The sequence below is a fragment of the Pongo abelii genome, chromosome 6, assembly GCF_028885655.2.
Source record: "Pongo abelii isolate AG06213 chromosome 6, NHGRI_mPonAbe1-v2.0_pri, whole genome shotgun sequence".
Classification (NCBI taxonomy): Eukaryota; Metazoa; Chordata; class Mammalia; order Primates; family Hominidae; genus Pongo; species Pongo abelii.
The window spans coordinates 127,320,504-127,345,084 of record NC_071991.2 but is presented as its reverse complement, the minus strand read 5'-3'; the positions used below and the strand labels follow the sequence as shown (position 1 = coordinate 127,345,084).

At 44.5% G+C, this 24,581-nt stretch overlaps 1 protein-coding gene across 4 annotated transcripts in view; it reads left to right on the top strand.

The window, feature by feature from the left end:
* The first annotated feature begins 4,048 nt into the window (after window positions 1–4,048).
* ZC3HC1 (zinc finger C3HC-type containing 1) overlaps window positions 4,049–24,581 on the top strand; it is a 34,166-nt gene continuing 13,633 nt past the window's right edge. Inside the window, exons 1-4 of one of the 4 annotated variants that reach the window (XM_063725599.1) lie at window positions 4,049–4,212; window positions 13,937–13,972; window positions 14,316–14,450; window positions 15,840–15,923. In XM_063725599.1, the coding sequence (XP_063581669.1) occupies window positions 4,176–4,212; window positions 13,937–13,972; window positions 14,316–14,450; window positions 15,840–15,923 (292 nt within the window). In that variant the 5' untranslated portion in view covers window positions 4,049–4,175. 4 annotated transcript variants of the gene reach the window in all.

Genomic DNA, 24,581 nt, shown 5'->3' with positions numbered 1-24,581 from the left:
CAATGGTGCGATCTCAGCCCACTGCAACCTCCGCCTTTTGGATTCAAGCAATTCTCCTGCCTCAGCCTCCTGAGTAGCTGGGATTATAGGCGCCTGCCACCATACCCGGCTAATTTTTGTAATTTTTGGTAGAGACAGGGTTTCACCATGTTGGCCAGGCTGGTCTTGAACTCCTGACCTCAGATGATCCACCTGCCTTGGCCTCCCAAAATGCTGGGATTACAGGCGTGAGCCACCATGCCTGGCCAAAGGCCTCTATTCTTTTTTTTTTTTTTTTTTGAGACGGAGTCTCATGCTGTGGCCCAAGCTGGAGTGCAGTGGTGCAATCTCAGCTCACTGCAACCCCACCTCCCAGGTTCAAGTGATTCACTTGCCTCAGCCTCCAAAGCAGCTGGGATTATAGGTGCCTGCCACCACACTCAGCTAATTTTTTTTTTTTTTTTTTGTATTTTTAATAGAGACAGGGTTTCATCATGTTGGCCAGGCTGGTCTTGAATTTCTGACCTCAAGTGATCCACCCACTTCAGCCTCCCAAAGTGCTGGGATTAAAGAGGTGAGCCACTGTGCCCAGCCCTAGGATAGATAATTTTTGAAGAAGCTTTGCCATAAATAAAAGCAGAGAAGGTGTTTTCTTGTTTTCTGAAATAGAGTCTTGCTCTGTTGCCCAGGCTGGAGTGTGGAGTGCAGTGGCACCATCTCGTCTCACCGCAACCTCCACCTCCTGAATTCAAGCGATTCTCATGCCTTAGCCTCCCAAGTAGGTAGGACTACAGGTGCATGCCACCACACCCAGCTAATTTTTGTATTTTTAGTAGAGACAGGGTTTTGCCATTTTGGCCAGGCTGGTCTTGAACTTCTGACCTCAGGTGATCCGCCCGCCTCGGCCTCCCAAAGTGCTGGAATTACAGGCGTAAGCCACTGCACCTGGCCTGTTTTGCATGTTTTTAAGATGGGAGAAGTAATATCTTGCTGCTAATGGAAATGTGCAGTGGAAGGGAGAATTGGTGGACAATGTTCTTGAGTAGGCAAGGGGAATTAGATCCAGTGTGTAAGTTTGGCCTTAGATAGTCACATAGATTACAGCAGGGCTTCTCAACCTGTGCACATATTGGGTGAGATAATTTTTTGTTGTGGCGAGGCTCTTCTGGATGTTGTAAAATGCTTAGCAACATTCCTGGCGTCTACCACCACTCCAACCAAAAATGTCTCCTGACATTGCCAAGTGTCCTGTGACAGGCAATGTCACACTCATTTGAGAGCCACTGATCAATAGTAACAGGAGGGAAGGTAAAGTATGGTTAGAGGATGATGAGAACACCATTCATTATGCGAAATAAAAACACAAAGCCGGCTGGGTGCGGTGGCTCATGCCTGTAATCCCAACACTTTAGGAGGCCGAGGCGGGCAGATCACGAGGTCAGGAGATCGAGACCATCCTGGCTAACATGGTGAAACCCCGTCTCTACTAAAAAAAAATACAAAAAATTAGCCATGCGTGGTGGCGGGTGCCTGTAGTCCCAGCTACTCAGGAGGCTGAGGCAGGAGAATGGGGTGAACCCGGGAGGCGGACCTTACAGTGAGCTGAGATGCGCCACCGCACTCCAGCCTGGGTGACAGAGCAAGGTTCCATCTCAAAAAAAAAAAAAAAAAAAAAAACCCACAAAGCCAAATTTCTTGCTTACTATAAACAGTAAGAGCCATGCGGGTGAGGCACAGTCTTCAAGCAGAACAGACTACTAATCTTCTATCAGACTTTGAGAAAGTGGGGAGTTCAGAGATTGGCAAACTTTCAAAGGTGTGTGTTGGCATCATTTGCAGAAGTGATAACTTGGGTGAAACTATTGTTGAGTGGTTGGCACTCAGAAGAGTGCTTATTGAAGTGAGTCTTTGTGATTGGCTGAATCAAGGAGTTGTCATTCGTTGGGTTTACAAAAGCACGTTCACTGTGATGAGTAATCATGGGTCAATTGAACTTCAAACTGGCTCCGATTGCTGGTCGTTGCCATGGCTAACTGTATAGTCAATATTTTCCTAGGAGTGTGTCATTAGCAGAAAGGGAGGATGGATAAGTGGAAGTATTGAAGGTGTTTGAGGAGAGAGGTATATAATAGTCATCTATGAAGGCGGGTGCAGTGGCTCACACCTGTTATCCTAACACTTTGGGAGGACGAGGTGGGCAGATCACTTGAGGTCAGGAGTTTGAGACCAGCCTGGTGAATGTGGTGAAACCCTGTCTCTACTAAAAATATAAAAATTAGCCAGGTGGCCGGGCATTGTGGCTCACGCCTGTAATCCCAGCACTTTGGGAGGCCAAGGTGGGCGGATCACCTGAGGTCAGGAGTTTGAGACCAGCCTGGCCAACATGGTGAAACCCCGTCTCTACTAAAAATATGACAAATTAGCCAGGCATGGTGGCATGTGCCTGTAATCCTAGCTACTCAGGAGGCTGAGGAAGGAGAATTGCTTGAACCCAGGAGGCAGAGGTTGCAATGAGCTGAGATTGTGCCACTGCACTCCAGCCTGGGCAGCAGATGGAGACTCCGTCTGCAAAAAAATCAAAATAAAAATAAAAAATAAATTAAAAAAATAAAAAATAAAAATAAGTCATCTATGAAAAGTGGGCTGAGAAGTGGACTAGATAAAGGTAGTATAATTACTGGGCAGAATTAAGGTCCCACTTGAAGTCAAGAATATAAAGAGACAAGTTTGCCATTTCTCTTTAGCCATAGTTAGTTGTATGGGTACAGAAGCAATAATAGAGAACTTACTTCAACTGTGAATGAGGTTTTGTCAAGTAAGTACTATTAAGCAAGAGAGGTTCGAGGAAATTCAAAGGGTATTCAAGAACATGTATTTTTTAGCTTATTTTGCTTTTTTATTATGATATTGTCAAATATACTTAATAGCAGAAAGAATAATATAATGAACCCCACAATTCTATCATCCAAGTCTGATAGTTTAAAATTTTGCAATCTTTTTTCATCTATTCCTCCACATGTTTTCCTGGATAATTTCAAAGCTTCTTTTTTTTTTTTTTTTTTTGAGATGGAGTCTTGCTCTGTCACCCAGGCTAGAGTGCAGTGGCACGATCTCGGCTCACTGCAACCTCTGCCTCCCAGGTTCAAGGAATTCTCCTGCCTCAGCCTCCCGAGTAGCTGGGACTACAGGCGCCTGCCACCACACCCGGCTAATTTTTTATTTTTAGTAGAGACGGAGTTTCACCATCTTGGCCAGGCTGGTCTCGAACTCCTGACCTTGTGATCCGCCAGTCTCGGCCTCCCAAAGTGCTGGGATTACAGGCGTGAGCCACCGCGCCCGGCCATGCCACAGACTTCTAAATCCATCCATAACACGGTTTCCAACAAGGATTCTAAATTATTTGCTCTCAAGTGAGGGTCACCATTTCCTCGCTTGTAGAAAGATGCAACTTAGGAGGGTCGTATGAGTTAATTTATTTTTATTTTTATTGTTTTTGAGACGGAGTTTTGCCCTTGTCGCCCAGGCTGGAGTGCAGTGGTGCCATCTCGGCTCACTGCAACCTCCGCCTCCCGGGTTCAAGCGATTCTCCTACCTCAGCCTCCCTAGTAGCTGGGATTACAGGCGCCCGCCAGCAAGTCCAGCTAATTTTTGTATTTTTGGTAGAGACAGGGGTTCACCATGTTGGCCAGGCTGGTCTCGAACTCCTGACCTCAGGCGATCCGCCCGCCTCGGCCTCCCAAACCGCTGGGATTACAGGCCTGAGCCACCGCGCCCGGCCGTATGAGTTAATATTACTTGAAAATTAAGTTGAGCCCCTCATCCCTGCTGAATTTGGACTGACAGCGTTCTAAAAATCTCTTATCAACTTAAATATGCTAGTTGATAAAGGAAACGATTAATCAAGATTGTCCTAAACAGTACAGCCCTCCTTAAACTCGCTCTAAGGTTCTAAAACGATGAGAAAAGGCGTGGGCCCCGCCGTTAGACTTTCCCAGCCAGGCTGCCTCAAGAGGCGGATATTAACCTCTCAGGACGGAAGTTCCGGAGCCTTCAAACTCTCGGGGAAGCAACTCGGCAGCGGACCAAGATGGCGGCGCCCTGTGAGGGACAAGCGTTTGCCGTAGGGGTTGAAAAGAATTGGGGTGCAGTAGTTCGCTCCCCAGAAGGGACCCCCCAGAAAATCCGGCAGCTGATAGATGAGGGGATTGCCCCGGAAGAGGGAGGCGTGGACGCGTGAGTTCACGAGTTAACCCTGGGTCTGGCGTTGGAAGATTGGAGAAGGCTTGGGGAAGGGGTGGCGGGTTGGGGGGGGGTTCCCCTCGGTCGGCGACTCGGGCAGTGGGGATGGCTTCTTCTTAGAATCTGAAAGATACTCTGGTTACTATGTTTGATCGGCTTTGATCTTCCCCTCGGGGTGTACCAGATTCCCAACCGCAGCCGAAATTTTGTCATCGGACATTATTTTTGGAAGGAAAGGACCGTTAACTGAATGAGTTCACCTAATTCTTAATTGGGAATTCTTAACCTTTTTTTGTGCCGTGGACCCCTTTGGCCCTCTGGAGAAGCTTATTAACTCTCAGAATATTTTTAAATGCTTAAAGTAAATTACATAGGATTATAAAGGAAACCAGTTAGATTGGAATGTAGTTATCAAGATGGTAAAAGGAAAAAGTTACGCAGTAACATGCTTTTTATTAAAGAGTCCATAATATCTAGTAGTATGTGTTGTCAACCATAATTTTGAAGTAGTGATGAGCACAAAGGTATTTGAAAACATGCAACCACCATAATGTGGGAACATTATTTCCATTGGTGACAAATTAGCAGGTACTGCTAATACAACTATGGTGTTTTTACCTTCATTCATAATCGAAGAAAATGCTAAATCTTGTCATTTAGAGAGAAATAAATGTCATTTTTACACATCCAAGTTTATGGATGCTGTGAATTTTTTTTCCCCAAGAACCACACCCCCTTGAGGCTCTCTATGAATCTCTGAGAGTCTTAGAATAAGTTTATTTCTTTTGATCTATAATCGTTGATGTAATCCTATTTTTATTAAAATAATGCCTGTCGCCGGGCGCGGTGGCTCACGCCTATAATCCCAGCACTTTGAGGAGGCTGAAGCGGGCAGATCACGAGGTCAGGAGATCAAGACCATCCTGGCTAACACGGTGAAACCCCATCTCTACTAAAAACACAAAAAATTAGCCAGGCGTGGTGGGCCGCGCCTATAGTCCCAGCTACTCGGGAGGCTGAGACAGGAGAATTGCTTGAACCTGGGAGGTGGAGGTTGCAGTGAGCCGAGATCGCGTCACTGCACTCCAGCCTGGGTGACAGAGCGAGACTCCGTCTCTAAATAAATAAATAAATGCTTGTCTTTCAGCAGTTCCCCAGGCACTGTTGAAATGCCTTCCACTGAAAATGAGAGAATTGCTTTGCTGAGTTTTTTTCTCCCTGATTTTTTTTTTCATGAAATCTCCCGAAGATCTTTACTTTGATTCGAATTTTCTAATTGGTTCTTTTTTTTTTGGAAGGAGTGGGTATCAAAGGTCCCTCCAGGTAGAAATATCAAAATTGTTTTTTCTGCTGTTAAGAGTCGAATTTCTGCCAGGCGTGGTGGCTCACGCCTGTAGTCCCAGCACTTTGGGAGGCAGAGGTGGGCCGATCACGAAGTCAGGAGCTACAGACCAGCCTGACCAACATGGTGAAACCCCGTCTGTCCTAAAGATACAAAAAATTAGCCGGGCCCACGCCTGGTGGTATGCGCCTGTAATCCCAGCTACTGGGGAGGCCGAGGCAGGAGAATTGCTTGAACCTGGGAGGTGGAGGTTGCGGTGAGCCGAGATCGCACCATTGCACTCCAGCCTGGGCAACAGAGCGAGACTCCATCTCAAAAAAAAAAAAAAAAAAAAGAGTCGAACTTCTGAAGAGATTCAAATTGTATAATGCATACTTGAAGTCTTGAGTCTTATTTTCTGTTTACTAAAGTTATGCAAAATACTTGTGGGGAACACTGAGTGAGTGAGGAGAATAGTTTGCTAGGATTAGTGGAGCCCTGTAGAGGTAGAAATTGATTGAAGTTTAGATATGGGTAAACTATAAAGAGTTTTGAATGCCAGACTAAAGAATTTGGATTTTATTTAGTAAGTATTATAAAACCATTGAAAATAATAAACTGAGGAATGACATGAGTAAAATGATTTTTAGGAAGCTTAAAATCCAGCGTTGGTGTGATTTATGATATGATGTGTAGAGAAGCTAGATAACATTTAAGCAGAGGGTACTGTGAAAGGTTTACCAACAGTTTTGCCACTTTATATTAGGCAGGACACGTCTGCCACATCCCAGTCAGTTAATGGATCACCCCAAGCGGAACAACCTTCATTGGAATCTACAAGCAAAGAAGCCTTCTTTAGCAGAGTGGAAACATTTTCTATATCCTTTTTTAGTTCATGTGAATTGCACTTTCTGCCTGCTTCTAGAATTCCTCCAAGGTATTACACCACTTACTGTGATGTTTTAAACTTAAGAATCAAACCTTGGTAAGAAATTATATAGGAAAGTCAGCATCCTAATATATTATCACTCAGAGGGACAGTTGAGGTTATCTAACCTTTTCTTTTTATAGAAGAAAAAACTAAGAGCCTGAGAAAAGAAGAAATAATAACTAATACTTGTATATAGTATGTTTTTGCATATATTATCACATTCGATCTTAACTTTAAACCTATGAAAATAAGCATTATTATTATACTTGTTTTATAGAAGAGGAAACAGTTTGGGGCAGGTTATATGACTTGCCCAAGAAGAACCTGTTAGCAAATGGCAGATCCAGGATTATCATCTAATGTTTTTTAGATTATTAGAGACTGTACTACTATAATGTCTCTTTCTAGATTTTCCTTTGTGTATTAGCTACCTATTGCTGCATAACAAATTGCCCTAAAACTTAGTGATCTTAAAACAACAAACAGTTTTTATTTCATAATTTCTGTGGATCAGGAGTCCAGGCATGGCTTAGCTGAGTCCTCTGGCTGAGGGTCTCTCACAGGCTGCAATTAAGGTTGGTCAGGGCACTGTCATTTCAAGGCTCAACTAGGAAAATTGTCTCAAAAGAAAAAAAAAAGAAAAGAAAACAAAACAAAACAAAATTAGCCAGGTGTGGTGGTGCTCACCTGTAATTCCAGCTACTCAGGAGTCTGAGGCAGGAGAATAGCTTGAACCTAGGAGGCAGAGTTTGCAGTGAGTCGAGATCGCGCCACTGCATTCCAGCCTTGGCGGCAGAGCAAGACTCCGTCTCAAAAAAAAAAAAAAAAAACTAGGAAAGGGTCCACTTCCAAACTCAGTCATTGGCACATTGTTGACAGGATTCATTTACTTGTGTCTGTTGGACAGAGGGCTTCAGTTCTATACTGGCCTTTGGCCAGAGATGTCCCTCCCCACTTGGTTCCTTGCTACGTGGACCTCTCTAAAGGAAAGTTCACAACTTGGCAGCTGGCTTCCATCAGAGTGAGCAAGCGAGAGAACAAGATACAAGCCAGCCTCATTTTGTAATCTAATCTCAAAAGTAACATCTCATCATTTTTGTCATATTTTATGCATTAGAAGCAAGTCACTAGGCCAGCCCATACTCAGGAGGAACAGATAACACAAGGGCATGAATATAAGAAGGCAGGGATCATTGGAGCCACCTTAAAAGCTGTTCATATCACCTTGCTTTGAGAGAAGTCTTTAGTAGCTCCAGCTGCTTTTTTTCCTGCAAGTTTGCACCCCCACCCCAGCGTGTGTTTGTGTGCGTGCGTGCATGCGTGCGTAGACAGAGTCTTGCTGTGTTGCCCAGGCTGGTCTTGAACTCCTGGCCTCAAGCAATTATGCTGCCACAGCCTCCCAGAGGGTTGGGAGTACAGGCCTGAGCCGCCAAACCTGGCCCTGAATTTCTGTCTTACAAACTATTAACAAGGTCTTGACCTAGGAATCAAAAATTAACAAAATCTCAGAATTTAAGACCATAAAATAAGCCAAATCACACACCTTTTTTTGATCAAGAAACTAATACCGGCTAGGCGTGGTGGCTTACGCCTGTAATCCTAGCACTTTGGGAGGCCAAGGTGGGCGGATCACCTGAGGTCAGGAGTTTGAGAGCAACCTGGCCAATATGGTGAAACCCTGCCTGTACTAAAAATACAAAATTAGGCCGGGCGTGGTGGCTTACGCCTGTAATCCGAGCACTTTGGGTTGCTGAGGCAAGTGGATTACGAGGTCAAGAGTTTGAGACCAGCCTGGCCAACATGGTGAAACCCCGTCTCTACTAAAAATACAAAAATTAGCCAAGCATGGTGGCACATGCTTGTAGTCCCAGCTACTCAGGAGGCTGAGGCAGGAGGATCACTTGAACCTGGGAGGCGGAGGTTGCAGTGAGCCGAGATCATGCCACTGCACTCCAGCCTGGGCGACAGGAGTGAGACTCCATCTCAAAAAGAAAAAAAAAAATACACAATTAGCCAGGTGTGGTGGCATGCACCTGTAATCCCAGCTACTCAGGAGGCTGAGGCAGGAGAATTGCTTGAGCCTGGGAGGTGAAGGTTGCAGTGAGCCGAGGCCATGCCACTGCACTGCAGCCTGGGTGGCAGAGAAGACTCCGTCTCAAAAAAAAACTTACACTGGAATATTACCCAAATGAAAAAGTAAGCACATACCAGCTATCACATTGCATGTTTCAAGAAGAGACATTAAACGTTATGTCCTAAGTTTATTTAGAAACATACTTAGTGTGCTATATGCCTGAGTTCAATAATTTGATCCATTGTTTTGTTTCCTTTTTTCCCTTCAACTTTTTTTTTTGAGACGGAGTCTCATTCTGTCGTTTAGGCTGGAGTACAGTGGCGCCATCTTGGCTCACTGTAACCTCCACCTCCTGGGTTTAAGCAATTCTCCTGCCTCAGCCTCCCGAGTAGCTGAGATTACAGGCACCCACCACCATGCCTGGCTAATTTTTTGTATTTTAGTAGAGATGGGGTTTCACTGTGTTGCTCAGGCTGGTCTCAAACTTTTGAGCTCAGGCAATCCTCCTGCCTCAGCCTCCCAAAGTGCCAAGATTACAGGCATGAGCCACCATGCCGGGCCTTTTTTTCTTCAACTTTTATCTTCAGTTCCGGGGTACATGTGTAGGATGTGCGGGTTTGTTACATAGGTAAACGTGTGCCATGGTGGTTTACTGCACAGATCAATCCATCGCCTAGGTATTAAGCCCAGCATCTGTTAGCTATTCCCCCTGATGCTTTCCCTCCCCCGACTCCCACCGCCAACAGGCCCCAGTGTATGTCATTCTTCCCATGTGTCCATGTGTTCTTATCATTCAGCTCCCACTTATAAGTGAGAACATGTGTTTGGTTTTCTGTTCCTGTGTTAGTTTGCTGAGGATAATGGCTTCCAGCTTCATCCACGTCCCTGCAAAGGACATGATCTCATTCCTTTTATGGCTGCATAGTGTCAAAGAGACTATGATCTCAAACATCCATCTTAAGAAGTTGGTGTCTTTTTTTTTTTTTTTTTTTTTTGAGATGGAGTCTTGCTCTGCCACCCAGGCTGGAGTGCACTGGTGTGATCTTGGCTTACTGCAACCTCTGTCACCCAGGTTCAAGCGATTCTCCTGCCTCAGCCTCCCAAGTACCTGGGATTACAGGCTCCCACCACCACGCCTGGCTAGTTTTTGTATTTTTAGTTTCACCATGTTGGCCAGGCTGGTCTCAAACTCCTGAAGTCAGGTGATCCACCCGCCTCAGCCTCCTAAAGTGCTGGGATTACAGGCGTGAGCCACTGCACCTGGCCCAGTTGATGTCTTATAAAGAAAAGTGCAGCAAATCAGATACAAAGTACAAGTCATCATAATTAGTAATTGCCACTTGTTTTCCACTGAAAATGGCACATTCTTCTCTGGGCTGTCATTTTGGCTCCTATAGACCATAGAGGTTGTGAAGCTGAGGATACTCTACTCCAACATGGCCAACATGGTACCGATGGGTAGCTCTGTGAAAGGAGCAGAGACTGAAGGCGGAAGAAATGTGGTACCACAGCAAGTCCTCTGCTTTTCACTACTTTATTCCCTGTGTGCAAGGACAGAAAGACTTAGATGGTAATTTTTTACAGTGATGCTTAAACATTTTTAAATTACAGACTTATACAGAAAGGTTGCAGAGATTACAAAGAACCTTTTTTCCCTGAGCTGTTTGAAAGTAAGCCACCAAAGTGATGTCTTACTACTCCCAAATATTTCCTACAAACAAGGACTTTGTCCTACATAACCAGAATGCAACCATCAAAATTAGAAAATTGACATTAATAAGTTACTACCCTCTAATCCTCAGATCCCAGTTTTTTCATCAGTTGTACTAATAACATTCTTTATAGTTGAAGTATCCAGTTGAGAATCACACAGTACATTTAGTTGTCATGTTGCTTTATTCTCCTTTAATCTGGAACATTTCCTCAGTTTTTTCTTGAATTTCATGATCTTGATACTTTGGAAGATTGCAGAACAGTTATGTTGTAGAGTGTATGTCAATGACATTTGTTTGATGTTTCTTTGTGATTAGATTCAGGTTATGCAGGAGTGTCGTGAAGCAATGCTGCATTCTCATTGCATCCTGTCAGGTGACACATGATTTCTATTTATCCCTTTATGGTGATGATCACTTTGATTATTTGATTAAGGGAGTATCTGGCATTTCTGTTGTAAAATAACTCTTTCCTCCTTTGTAAATGAAAAGTACTTTATGGGGAGGTTCTTTGAAACTTTGTAAATATCCCATTCCTTATCAAACTTTATGTAATTGATTTATTTGTAGTAACATGGACTCAAGATTTTCTTTGTTATTCAATGGGTTATAATTCATTACTATCATTACATATTTTGATACTCCAGTTGTTCCTTATTTAGTCAATGACATCCCCCTCAGGTTGGCTTCTGTGGCCTTTTGACATGTCCCATAACCCATGACCCCTTTATTGCTTTCAGGAACAAGTTGTTCTCGGCTTATTTTGTATTTTTCTTGCCCCATCCCTGGAATCAGCCAATTCTACAAGGATCCTTGGCTGTTTTTCAGTGGAGAATGTTATTTAAAAGCTAAGATCTGAACTGGGCATGGTGGCACACCTGTAATCCCAGCACTTTGGGAGGCCCAGGCAGGAGAATTGCCTGAGCCCAGGAGAGACCAGCCTGGGCAACATAGCAAGATCCTGTCTCTATACAAATGCATGAATGAATGCCAAGATCTGGGTGCAGGGAGAACTCATAGCTAGTGGGATGCCACTGTTCTCAGGGCCTCTCAGAGGAAAAAGCTAGAGAATATATATGTTTATGTACACACACACACACACATTCACATGTATACACACATCTAAATTTACATCCATTTATCTCTATATTTTAAAAAACGATGAGTTCCTGCTGACATCTCCAGTTGCAATTGTACATCACAGAATTCATTCTAGTTTTTTCCTTTTCCCTATTTTTCCCTCCCATATTCAACACTGTGAAACATAATTTGTTATCCTTAATATATTTACTACTTTGATCAATCCCCTATATGTGCTTAATCTCCCATTTCTGCCATGCTGCCATCCTTTCTTGCATGAATCTCTCGTCACCCCATTTAGGTCCTAGCACTCCACACTTGGCTGCCTGCAAGTGAGTGCCTGTTACACACCACTTTGGTTCTGACACCCTGGGCTGAGCTGCCTCTTCACAGCCTCCTGGCTCAGACATCTTTCTTGTTCACTGCCTAATGGCTTTAAGACCGAATTGCTCAGGAAAGGGAAGGTATTTTAACCATCCTTCTACCATTATTTCTTGCATTAAATCTTGGTTTTGATACAATATTTAGATCCATTTCCTTTTTGTTCATTGGCTATAAATTGATCACCATTTTGGATATGATGATTATTTATTTAACCATTGCTTTTATTCTAGATAATCATGGCTCCTTTAATATTTGTATCTAAATTTTGTTTTCCAGTCTTCATTCTTCCTTTGCTGATGTTGGAATGTTTTTCAAATTCCTATATCCCTTTATAAAAATGTATAACTTTCCTGCATCTTCTTTCATATTTTATCCTTTTTTTACTGTGCTTTGTAAAATAAGAGCTCTTCAGGTAGAATTTTTCTTTTGAGATAGAATTTTGCTGTGTTGCCCAGGCTGGAGTGCAGTGGTACCATCTCAGCTCACTGCAACCTCCGCCTCCCAAGTTCAAGCGAGTCTCCTGCCTCAGCCTCCCCAATAGCTGGGATTACATGTACATACTACCACACCCAGCTGATTTTTGTATTTTTAGTAGAGATGGGGTTTCACCATGTTGGCCAGGCTGGTCTCAAACTCCTGACCTCAAGTGATCCGCCCGTCTCAGCCTCCCAAAGTGCTGGGGCCACCGCACCTGGCCCGGGTAGATTATTAAAAACTGAGGCTGGGCGAGGTGGCTCACACCTGTAATCCCAGCACTGTGGAAGGCCGAGGAGGGCCTCAGGCATTCAAGGTCAGGCATTCGAGACCAGCCTGGCCAACATGGCAAAAACCCTTCTCTATCAAAATTACAAAAATTAGTGGGGCATGGTGGCACACGCCTGTAATCCCAGCTACTCGGGAGGCTGAGGCAGGAGAATCAGTTGAACTTAGGAGGCAGAGGTTGCAGTGAACTGAGATCGTGCCATTGCATTCCAGCCTGGGCGACAGAGCAAGACTCCATCTCAAAAAACAAAACAAAACAAACAAAAAAACTGAGCATTTAATATTAAGGAGTAATAAATGTTTTAGGATACCTTTCCAAATACATACTTACAGATGCTTTTAGCTATGTAAAACATTCTCGCACATCCCCATTGATACTAGCAATCAAATTTTGGAGGGATAATTTTATTGCCTTTATTCTTTGGGAAGTAAAAATGGATGGGGTACAGTAGGAGAGCATAGGCGAACGGCAGAAAATATTTCTGTGTGTTTGACTTTGACCATCTCTTATTGTTTAGGCATATCCCAGTACTTTCACTGGTGCCTTTAAGTTCCTAGTATTTCAGATTCAGTGAAAATTAATGGATGCTATATTCCACCAGACAACCAATAATAAACTTTTTTTTTTTTGGGACAGGGTCTCATTCTGTTGCCCAGGCTAGAGGGCAGTGGTGTGATCGTATCTTACTGTGGCCTTGATCTCCTGGGCTCAAGCCATCCTCCTCCCTCAGCCTCTCAATTAGCTGAGACTACAGGCGTGCACCACCACATCCCGCTAATTTTTTGATTTTCAGTAGAGATGAGGTGTCGCCGTGTTGCCCAGGCTGATCTTCAACTCCTGAGCTCAAGTGATCCTCCCGCTTCAGCCTCCCAATGTGCTGAGATTACAAGCATGTGCCACTGTGCTTGGCCAATAAACATTTTAAACACATAAAATACATAGTGCTTCTTCAAGAATAAGTTAATAACTTTTCCCCTCCACTTATTACTTAAATGACCTTCATCATTCTGTGAAGTATGGGCCTGTGCATTAAAAATAGTTTTTACCACTTTTCTCATTGCCTTTCTCCTTAATGTTTATTCCTATATACATTAAGAATGAATTGGGCCAGGCACAGTGGCTCACGCCTGTAATTGCAGTACTTTGGGAGGCCGAGGTGGGTGAATCACGAGGTCACAAGTTCAGGACCAACCTGGCCAAGATGATGAAACCCCGTCTCTACTAAAAATACAAAAATTAGCTGAGCGCAGTGGCAGATGCCTGTAATCCCAGCTACTTGGGAGGCTGAGGCAGGAGAATCACCTGAACCTGGGAAGCGGAGGTTGTAGAAACCGAGCTGAGACTGTGCCCTTGCACTCCAGCCAGGGTGACAGAGCAAGACTCTGTCTCAAAAAAAAAAAAAGAATGAGTTAAGGTTGTAATTTATGACTTATTCATTTTAATATACTTGCAGTGTTCACCTGTGATTCCAGCCCTTTGGGAGGCCAAGGTGGGCAGATCATCTGAGGTCAGGAGTTCAAGACCAGCCTGAGCAACATGGTGAAACCCCATCTCTACCAAAAAATACAAAAATTAGCTGGGTGTGGTGGTGTGCACCTGTGGTCCCAGCTACTTGGGAGGCTGAGGTGGGAGAATTGCTTGAACCTGAGAGGGTGAGGTTGTAGTGAGCTTAGGTCATGCCACTGCACTCCAGCCTGGGTGACAGAGTGAGAACTTTTCTAAAAAAAAAAAAAAAAAACAGTGTATGTATATATACACACACACACACACACATACATATATATATTTGCGGTGTTGTTTTTCTTAACATGGATACTCTTTGAAATGGGCAGGTAAGCCCCCCGAGCTGTCTCCACTCGTCTGTGCAAAATATGGCTGGGTCACAGTGGAATGTGATATGCTCAAGTGCTCTAGCTGTCAAGCTTTTCTCTGTGCCAGTTTACAACCAGCTTTTGACTTTGACAGATGTAAGTATAAGGTGCAAATTACATTTTTCTCCTCACTCAAATATATACTATCCGGGTTTTCTGGGGGGAAAAAAAAGGTCATTTTAGTTGGATCAAAAAATGTGTACTTCAATCTTTTTTTTTTTAATCTTTTTTTTTTTTTGAGATGGGGTCTTGCTTGTTGCCCAGGCTGAGCGAAATGTAATAGTGCAATTACAACTCACTGCAGCCTTAACCTCCTGGGCTCAAGCGATCCTTCCTCAGCCTCCCAAGTAGCTGGGACTACAGGCGCAGTGTCACTACACCTGGCTGATTTTTGTTTTTTTTGTAGACATGGGGTTTTACCATGTTGCCCGGGCTAGTCTTGAACTCCTGAGCTCAAGTGATCTGCCCACCTTGGCATCCTAAAGTGCAGGGATTACAGGGGTAAGCCATAGTGCCTGGCCAGTCTTTTTTTTTTTTTTTTTTTTTTTTTTGAGACAGAGTCTGGCTCTGTCGCCCAGGCTGGGGTGCAGTGGTGCGATCTCGGCTCACTGCAAGTTCCGCCTCCCGGGTTCATACCATTCTCCTGCCTGAGCCTCCCAAGTAGCTGGGACTACAGGCGCCTGCTACCATGCCTGGCTAATTTTTTGTATTTTTAGTAGAGATGGGATTTCACCATGTTAGCCAGGATGGTCTTGATCTCCTGACCTCGTGATCCACCCACCTCGGTCTCCCAAAGTGCTGGTATTACAGGCGTGAGCCACTGTGCCCGGCATTTTTTTTTTTTTTTTTTTAACTAAGCTAGCTACTGCAGCATGGACTTGACTTAATGTAATCTAGGTAACAGCAGCATGTTTACTTTATTATTCCAAAATTTATACTTCTAGACAAAGAGTGACAAAGGACTTTTATGAAGGCTCACACTTTGGAATGCTCTGCTTTATAAGATACATGGGGGCCGGGTGCAGTTGCTCACGCCTGTAATCCCAGCACTTGAGGAGGCTGAAGTGGGTGGATCACATGAGGTTGGGAGTTTGAGACCAGCCTGACCAACATGGTGAAACCCCATTTCTACTAAAAATACAAAACACTACTCAGGTGGCTGAGGCAGGAGCATCGCTTGAGCCTGGGAGATGGAGGTTGCAATGAGCCGAGATTGCACCACTGCACTTAAGTCTGGGCGACAGAGCAAGACTCTGTCTCAAAAAAATAAAAAATAAAAATAAGATACATGGTATCTCCTTTGTTGATCTTAGGATCTCAATTTAGAACCTGTTTTGTGGAAAATATTAAGATTATGTACTTGCTAATATTTTCACATTTTAAAATTCTCTTATTTTTAGTTAAATCTCTACTCTTAGAGGCCATTCATTGGATTCTGAATCTATATAGTGTTTTTTAAGGTGTTGCTGTTTATGTGGATTTCAGATAAGCAACGATGTGCTGAGCTGAAGAAAGCCTTGTGTACTGCCCATGAGAAGTTCTGTTTCTGGCCAGACAGCCCATCCCCAGGTACTTATTTTTGAGAATTCCTCTTCACCATTTTTCCTTCGTCATTGCATTTCTAATATTGTCTATTTGTTTGTGAAAACCTAGTCTTTGAAGTTTCTTTTTCTCCTTTTCTTTTTTTTTTTTTTTGAGATGGAGTTTCACTCTTGTTGCCCAGGCTGGAGTACAGTGGTGTGATCTTGGCTCACTGCAACCTCCGCCTCCCGCGTTCAAGCGATTCTCCTGCCTCAGCCTCCAGAGTTGCTAGAATTACAGGCGTGCGCCACCACGCCCAGCTAATTTTGTATTTTTAATAGAGATGGGGTTTTACCATGTTGGTCACTCTGGTCTCGAACTCTTGACCTCAGATGATCCGCCCATCTCGGCCTCCCAAAGTGCTGGGATTACAGGGGTGATCCACTGCACCCGGCCTCTTTTTCTCCTTTTCTATTTGCATTATTTCCAGAAAAACTTATATTCACTTGTGTTATTACTTAGCTTCATGAAGTGCATTTGACATGCTTAAGGCTTTAGACTTATATATGCATTATCCCATTTAATCATTACAGGGGCCCTGGGAGGTAGATATTGCCAACTCAGTTCTTTTTTTTTGAGACAGAGCCTCGCTCTTTCACCCAGGCTGGAGTGAGGTGGCACGATCTCAGCTCACTGCAGCCTCCACCTCCGAGGTTCAAGCGATTCTCCTGCCTCAGCCTCCCAAGTAGCTGGGATTACAGGTGCGCGCTGCCACACCCTGCTAATTTTTAAAATATTTTGTAGAGATGGGGTTTCACCATGTTGGCTAGGCTGGGCTCAAACTCCTGACCTCAGGTGATCTGCCTGCCTTGGCCTCCCAAACTGCTGAGATTACAGCCGTCAGCCACTGTGCCCGGCCACAACCCAGTTCATTTAGGTGAGGAAACTAAGAATCAGAGGTCTTAAAACCAACTAGAGAGAAGCTATAATTAAGTTTAATCTGATTTCAAACCCTCTTCTTTTCCCACCACACCAAGCAACGCCATGTTCTACCTAGGCTTCCTGTAGAGGGAATACTAACAGCAATAATGGTGGAAGTTAAACAGGGTTCATTTGCTAAAGAAGACTCACAGGACCCCAAGTGAGAGTGATCACAAATCTGCAGTTTATTACAGTAAAACAGTACACTATCACAACAGCACTGAAGTAAGGGTGTCATCACAGCCACAGGCTGCCTGTCTGGGGAGGCCAGGTCCAACCTCCTATTTCCTGTCTATATAAGGGCCATGAGAGGACATACTCTCCCTTGAATCAGGAACTACTGATGTGTGCACAGAACACTTTGGAATAAGAGAGCCCAAAGTGTAATCTCAACTGGGTTTTTAAAAATATTTTGTTCATCAGCCAGGCACAGTGGCTCCCAACCATAATCCTAACACTGGGAGGCCAAGACAGGAGGATCGCTTGAGTTTAGGAGTTTGAGACCAGCCCAAGCAATAAATACAGTAAGACCTCATCTCTGTGAAAAATAAAAAATATTTTGTTGATAACGTAGGCATATTCCTGCTAAGTAAACAGCTTCAACAGCAGAGCCCTCTGGTGGGGAATCTAAGAGCAAGTATAAAAAATTCTTTAAGACCCATAGTTAAAAAGCAACACTATTCATCTGTATATTTCATGCCTTGACCAGGAATCAGTGCCATGTAGGTACATTTTTTATTTCAGTAGGATGGCAGGCTAATTCCAGGGTCACTGATGGCTAGGAATATTCCATGATTTACCACTAAAAGGAAAAAATAGATTGAAAATAACCAGAGATTCCCCTCTACCTTTGATCAATGAAAGGGTGGTAGAAAAGGGATTATTAAATAAAATTGTTTAAGTGAAGATGATTGTATAATAAGGATTTCCTGCTGTTGAAATAGCTAGGACTTACTAGTTATTTACCTGTATTGTATAACAAAACTTGGTCCTATGAGGATTTGATTCCATCCTTGTCTAGTGCACTCAGGCCAAGTTTTTTTTTTTTTTCTTTTTTTTCCCTTGAGATGGAGTCTTGCTCTGTCGCCCAGGCTGGAGTGCTGCAATGGCTCAGTCTAGGCTCACTGCAACCTTTACTTCCCCGGTTCAAGCAATTCTTCTGCCTCAGCCTCCCGAGTAGCTGGGACTACAGGCGCGTGCCACCACACCCGGCTAATATTTGTATTTTTAGTAGAGACAGGGTTTCACCATGTTGGCCAGGCTGGTCTTGAACTCCTAACCTCAAATGATCCACCTGCCTTGGCCTCCAAAAGCGCTGGGAGGCCTGTAGGCGTGAGCCCCCGCACCCGGCCGTCCAAGTTTTTAAGGTCTGCCCAGGGCTCTACTGGTGATTCCCAACTCTTGTCACTATACATTTTGCTTTCCTGATCTCATTCATAACTTCACCTACCACCTCGGAGACCTCTAATTCCTATCCAGACCTCTCTTTTGAGCTTGACTCATATCTACCTTCTAAACATTTCCACTTAATATTATAGGTACCTGGAACTCAATGTGTATAAAACTGAACTCTTCATCTTATACCTAAAACTTTCTCCATCTTGGCAAATGGCACTGACTTCCCATCCAGTTGTCCTAGCCAGAAACCTGAAAGTCACTTTAGATGCTCTTCTCTATCATCACCCACTTTGACCTAGCCATTCTACCTCCTACATAGATCTTAGATCTGACCTTTCAATTATATGATCCCTGGTTTGGTTCTTTAACATTCAAAGGACATTTGTGTGGATAAAAGAACACTCAATTATTTCACTTTATGCTTAAATTTATTAAGCAAAACTAATAATTTTGAAGGTAATTTTTTTCTAACATTTACCAATAATTATAAACTAAATTAAATTTCTTTAAACATTTTATTTTATTTTGAGATGGAGTCTCACTTTGTCACCCAGGCTAGAGTGCAGTGGTGCGATCTTGGCTCACTGCAACCTCCGCTTCTTGGGTTCAGGCAATTCTCCTGCCTCAGCCTTCTGAGTAGCTGGGATTACAGGTGCCCACCACCGTGCCTGGCTAATTTTTCCCTCCTGAGTTCAAGCGATTCTCCTGCCTCAGCCTCCCAAAGTGTTATTTTTAGTAGTGACAAGGTTTCACCATTTTGGCCAGGCTGTCTTGAACTCCTGTCCTCAGGTGATCCACCTGCCTATGCCTCCCAAAGTGCTGGGATTACAGGTGTGAGCCACCGCTCCCAGCCTTACCTTGATCTTTAAAGCCAACTTTGTTCTTTCTCCAACTTTTCCCTTGGATTGCAAATTCATACAGAGTCAACAAGTGCACCAAAGAAAAACCCCTGAATTGTGAAAAAAAAAAAAAAAAAAACAGGCATATTTCTCTTCAGAAAAATCAAAGCTAGAATGTTTATCTATTAAAATATCTCTCCCACCTAGGCTCAGATCAAATGGCTTCACTGTAGTGGCTCAGAAAGGGGCAGACTCCTTCCCTCCAAATCACCCCATCACAGAACACCCGTTGCTAAGTAGCAAGCCAGAGGGTTAGACTGGATGCCCCATAAGAGGAGACTTCAAAGTGTTGAGACCTTCAAGTGTAGCCTGTGAAGGAAAATCTTAATCTGTGGGTGGCAAAATAAGTGCTTCAGGACCACTAACTCCAAATCCACATTCTGCAATACAGTCCAAGAAAAAAGGCAAAGTGGCGAGGCGCGATGCCTCACACCTGTGATCCCAGCAGTCTGGAAGGCCAAGGCGGGAGGACCACAGGGTCAGGAGTTCGAGACCAGCCTGGCCAATATGGTGAAACCCCATCTCTACTAAAAATACAAAAAAATTGGCTGGGCGTGGTGGCGCATGCCTGTAATCCCAGCTACTAGGGGATGCTGAGGCAGGAGAATCACTTGAACACTGCACTCCAGCCTGGGCGACACAGCGAGACTCCATTTAAAAAAAAGAAAGTGCTGGTATATTTGGGGAATGCTGAATAGTTTCACAGGGCTTACTGCAACCTCCGCCTCCCAGGTTCAGGTGAGAAACTACAAGATTTTTTGAAGAAGGAAGCCACTTCACTCGGCTGTTTTTTGTTTTTTTTTTTGAGATGATCTCACTCTGTCACCCACACTTGAGTGCAGTGGCTCAATCTCAGCTCACCACAACCTCCGCTTCCCAGGCTCAAGCGATTCTCCTGCCTCAGCACCCCCGAGTACCTGGGATTACAGGTGCATGCCGCTACCACCTGGCTAAGTTTTGTATTTTTAGTAGAGATGGGGTTTCACTATGTTAGCCAGGCTGGTCTTGAACTCCTGACCTCAAATGATCCACTCTCCTCGGCCTCCCAAAGTGCTACGATTACAAGCGTGAGCCACCGTGCCTGGCCTCTAGGCTGAATTTGAAAGACCAGCAACAGTAGGTAAAAGCAAAAGGCCAAAGGATGGTACATTTGGGGAATGCTGTAATAGTTTCACAGGGCTGGCTCACAGTGTCCATGTGGGGAGAATAGAAGAGAAGACCAAAGTGTAAACAGTGGCCAAACCATGATTTTATTAAATGTATGTGATGAGAAGCTACGAGATTTTTTGAAGGAAGAGATGTTATAGATAACATGAACTAGGGTAGAGTACAAACTGTAAGGGGTAAGTCTTGAGGCAAAGAACTAAACTTAGAAGACATAAAAGGACTTAAGGTAATAACCCCAGCCAGGCATGGAGTCTCATGCCTGTAATCCCAGTGTTTTACAGGGCCGAGGTGGGAGGATCACTTGGGGCCAGGAGTTTGGGACCAGGCTGGGCACCCTGTCTCTACAAAGAAAAAATTTTTTAAAATTAGCCAGATGTGGTGGCATACCCCTGTCATCCTAAGCTACTCGTGAGGTTGAGGCATGAGGATCCCTTTAACCCAGGAATTCGAAGTTATAGTGAGCTATAATCATGTCACTGCCCTCCAGCCTGCGTGACAGAGCAAGACCCTGTCTCTTTTTTTTTTTTTTTTTTTTGAGACAGAGTCTCGCTCTGTTGCCCAGGCTAGAGTGCAGTGGCATGGTTTCAGCTCACTGCAAGCTCCGCCTCCCAGGTTCATGACATTCTCCTGCCTCAGCCTCCCAAGTAGCTGGGACTACAGGCGCCCGCCACCACACCCGGCTAATTTTTTGTATTTTTAGTAGAGACGGGGTTTCACCGTGTTAGCCAGGATAGTCTCAATCTCCTGACCTCGTGATACGTCCGCCTTGGCCTCCCAAAGTGCTGGGATTACAGGCGTGAGCCATCGTGCCCAGCCGACCCTGTCTCTTAAAAAAAAAAAAAGAAAGAAAATGAAAGAAAAACAGGATAGAATAATAATATGCAGCAATAAATTGGGAAAATAAATTATAAACTCAAGGTGTTAAAATAGAAACCTAGCAGTGATGGCTACATGGATGTGCACGTCAAAACTTACCAAACTGTATACCTATATATGTGCAGTTTGTGTCAATTAGACCTCAGTAAGGCTGTTTAAAAAAATATCTTTTCCAGTTTTGCTATTAGAAGGAGCCCAAATGCAGTAACAGCAGCACTTCTGCCCACACTTCTTTGCATTGTTAGCAACCAGATTTTGGTCCCTCATTTTAGTCTATTATGATTAAAAGGATCAGGCTCTTTGGAGAGTTGCTGATTCCATGTCTTGGGGCAAGGACAATAAATCAACTTGGATCCAGAATATCCTGTTGTTGCTAGAAAGCAAGAATGCTTTCAAGAATGCTACAGACAGGCCAGGCGTGGTGGCTAACGCCTGTAAGCCCAACACTTTGGGTAACCGAGATAGGCAGATCACGAGGTCAGGAGTTTGAGACCATCCTGGCTAACACAGTGAAACCCCATCTCTACTGCAAATACAAAAAACAAGCCAAGCATGGTGGCACGTGCCTGTAGTCCCAGCTACTTGGGAGGCTGAGGCAGGAGAATTGCTTGAACCCAGGAAGCAGAGGCTGCAGTGAGCCGAGGTCATGTCACTGCACTCCAGCCTGGGCGACAGAGCAAGACTCCGTCTCGAAAAAAAAAAAAAAATGAATGCTACAGAAATGCTACAGACAATGCTAAAAGAATAGAATAGCCAGCTTAAAGGAGATCCATTACCCCACTTGTGAATATCTGAAACTCAAATAAGAGAATAATCATTACAATTAAACTAAAATGCAGCCAGGGTAGTCCCAGCACTTTCGGAGGCTGAAGTGGGCGGATTGCTTGAGTCCAGGAATTCAAGACCAGACTGGACAATATAGTAAAACCCCATCTCTACAAAAAATACAAAAAATTAGCTGGGCATGGTTACGCATATCTATGGTCCCAGCTACTCGGGAAGCTGAGGTGGCAAGATCGCGTAAGCCTGGGAGGTTAAGGCTGTGGTGAACCATGATTGCACCACTGCACTGCAGCAAAGGAAAAAGATGGGGTCTCTCTCTATTGCCCAGACTGACCTTGAACTCTTGGGTTCAAGTGATACTTCTGCCTCAGTATCCAGAGTAGCTGGGCTTACAAGTGCCACCTGGCTAATAATAATTAATTTTAAAAATTAATTTCAATAAGCAGGAGAGCACTGATATATTTGTAAGTATTATTTCTTCTATCAGGGAGTCCATTCCCTCCCTTCCTCCTTCCCCTCCTTCCCATCTTTCCCTTCCTTCCCTTCTTTCTTTTCCTTCCCTTCCTTCCCTTCCCTCCCTCCCTTCCCTCCCTCCCTTCCCTCCTTCCCTTCCCCCCTTCTCCTCTTCCCCTCCCTCCCTCCTTCCCTCCCTCCCTTCCTTCCTTCCTTCCTCCCTTCCATTTCTTCTATCAAGTATATGTTTCTCTCTCCTCTCTCTCTCTCCCAGGCTACAGTGCAGTGGCACAATCATAGCTCACTGCAGCTTTGAATTCCTGGGCTTAAGCAATCCTCCTGCCTCAGCCTCCTGAATAACTGTGACTACAGGCGTATGCCACCACATCCAGCTAATTTTTTTTTTTTTTTTTTGGTAGAGATGGATGGGCTCTCACTATATTGCCCAGGCTGATCTCAAACTCTTGACTTCAAGTGATCCTCCTACCTCAGCCTCCCAAAATGTTAGGATTACAGTCATGAGCAATTGTACCTGGCCTCAAATTCATGTTTCTTGTCTCAATCTGTGTAGGATGTCTTCAGTGGGGATGGTGGAGGAAGGGCATCTGAAAATCTTCTATGAGAGCAAAAAGAACGCTTACAAAAATTATCAAAACCAACTTTTTTTTTTTTTAGATGAAATCTTGCTCTGTTGCCCAGGCTGGAGTGCAATGGCGTGGTCTCAGCTCACTGCAACCTCCACCTCCCAGGTTCAAGCAATTCTCCTGTCTCAGCCTCCCGAGTAGCTAGGATTACAGGCACCCACCACCATGCCTGGCTAATTTTTGTATTTTTAGTAGAGACAGCGTTTCACCATGTTGGCCAGGCTGGTCTTGAACTGCTGACCTCGTGATCCGCCCACCTCGGCCTCCCAAAGTGTTGGGATTACAGGCGTGAGCCACTGTGCCCGGCCTCAAAATCAACTTTCACAGGACGATTGGACAGAGATTTCTTTAAATGCCTGGAACAAATAAGTTCCCCAGTCTTGCCAAGGAGCTCTGTGTGTGGTGGGGGGAGCACACTTTCCGTAGTCAAGCAGGCAGTTTGCAGTTCTGTGTTAGCCTTCACTTCCTGCTTGTGCAGAACCTCAGCATCAGCCAGAGATGAGAGCTTAGGGCCTTTTCAGGTCTTTGCTGGGCATGTGTATAGCTCTATACTTGCACATGTCCTTCTAGATTCCAGGGAATATGTCAGAGCCTTTCAAGTCTGCCTATGGACATTTCATTTTCCAGCTTTAAAGGTTTTTGGTCAGCTTGTTACTTGCTCCAACTCATACTGCTGCCTCAAAGCAACTGTGATGTTAAACAGTTGCCAATGATCATTTTTGAAAACCTGTCTGGGGAAAAGGGTGTTCTCACTGGGACAGTATAATGTTCTAGGCAACTGCCACACAGATCAAATAATGGTGGTTCTCTGGAATGGGGCTTTGGAGGAGCTCCACCTCTTTTCTATGCTCTCCGGTGACTGCTAAGTTACTGGTTTTCACCATGATTGTGGGGATATTGGTTTTCTTTTTTCTTTTTTTTGAGATGGAGTTTTGCTCTTGTTGCCCAGGCTGGAGTGCAATGGCACAATCTCGGCTCACCAAACCTCCGCCTCCCGGGTTCAAGCAATTCTGCCTCAGCCTCCCAAGTAGCTGGGATTACAGGCATGCGCCACCATGCCCGGCTAATTTTGTATTTTTAGTAGAGACGGGGTTTCTCCATGTTGGTCAGGCTGGTCTCAAACTCCCAACCTCAGGTGATCCACCCGCCTTGGCCTCCCAAAGTGCTAGGATTACAGGCGTGAGCCACCACGCCCCGCTGGGATGTGGGTTTTCAAGGCTACCACAGAGCTGAGCTGGGGAAGGGAAGATGGAAACAAGAGTTAAAACATCACAAAATGGGCCAGGCGCAGTGGCTCACGCCTGTAATCCCAGCACTTTGGGAGGCCAAGGCAGGCGGAATACGAGGTCAAGAGATGGAGACCATCCTGGCCAACATGGTGAAGCCCCATCTCTACTAAAAATGTAAAAAATTAGCTGGGCGTGGTGGCAGGCACCTGTAGTCCCAGCTACTCGGGAGGCTGAGGCAGGAGAATCACTTGAACTCGGGAGGCGGAGGTTGCAGTG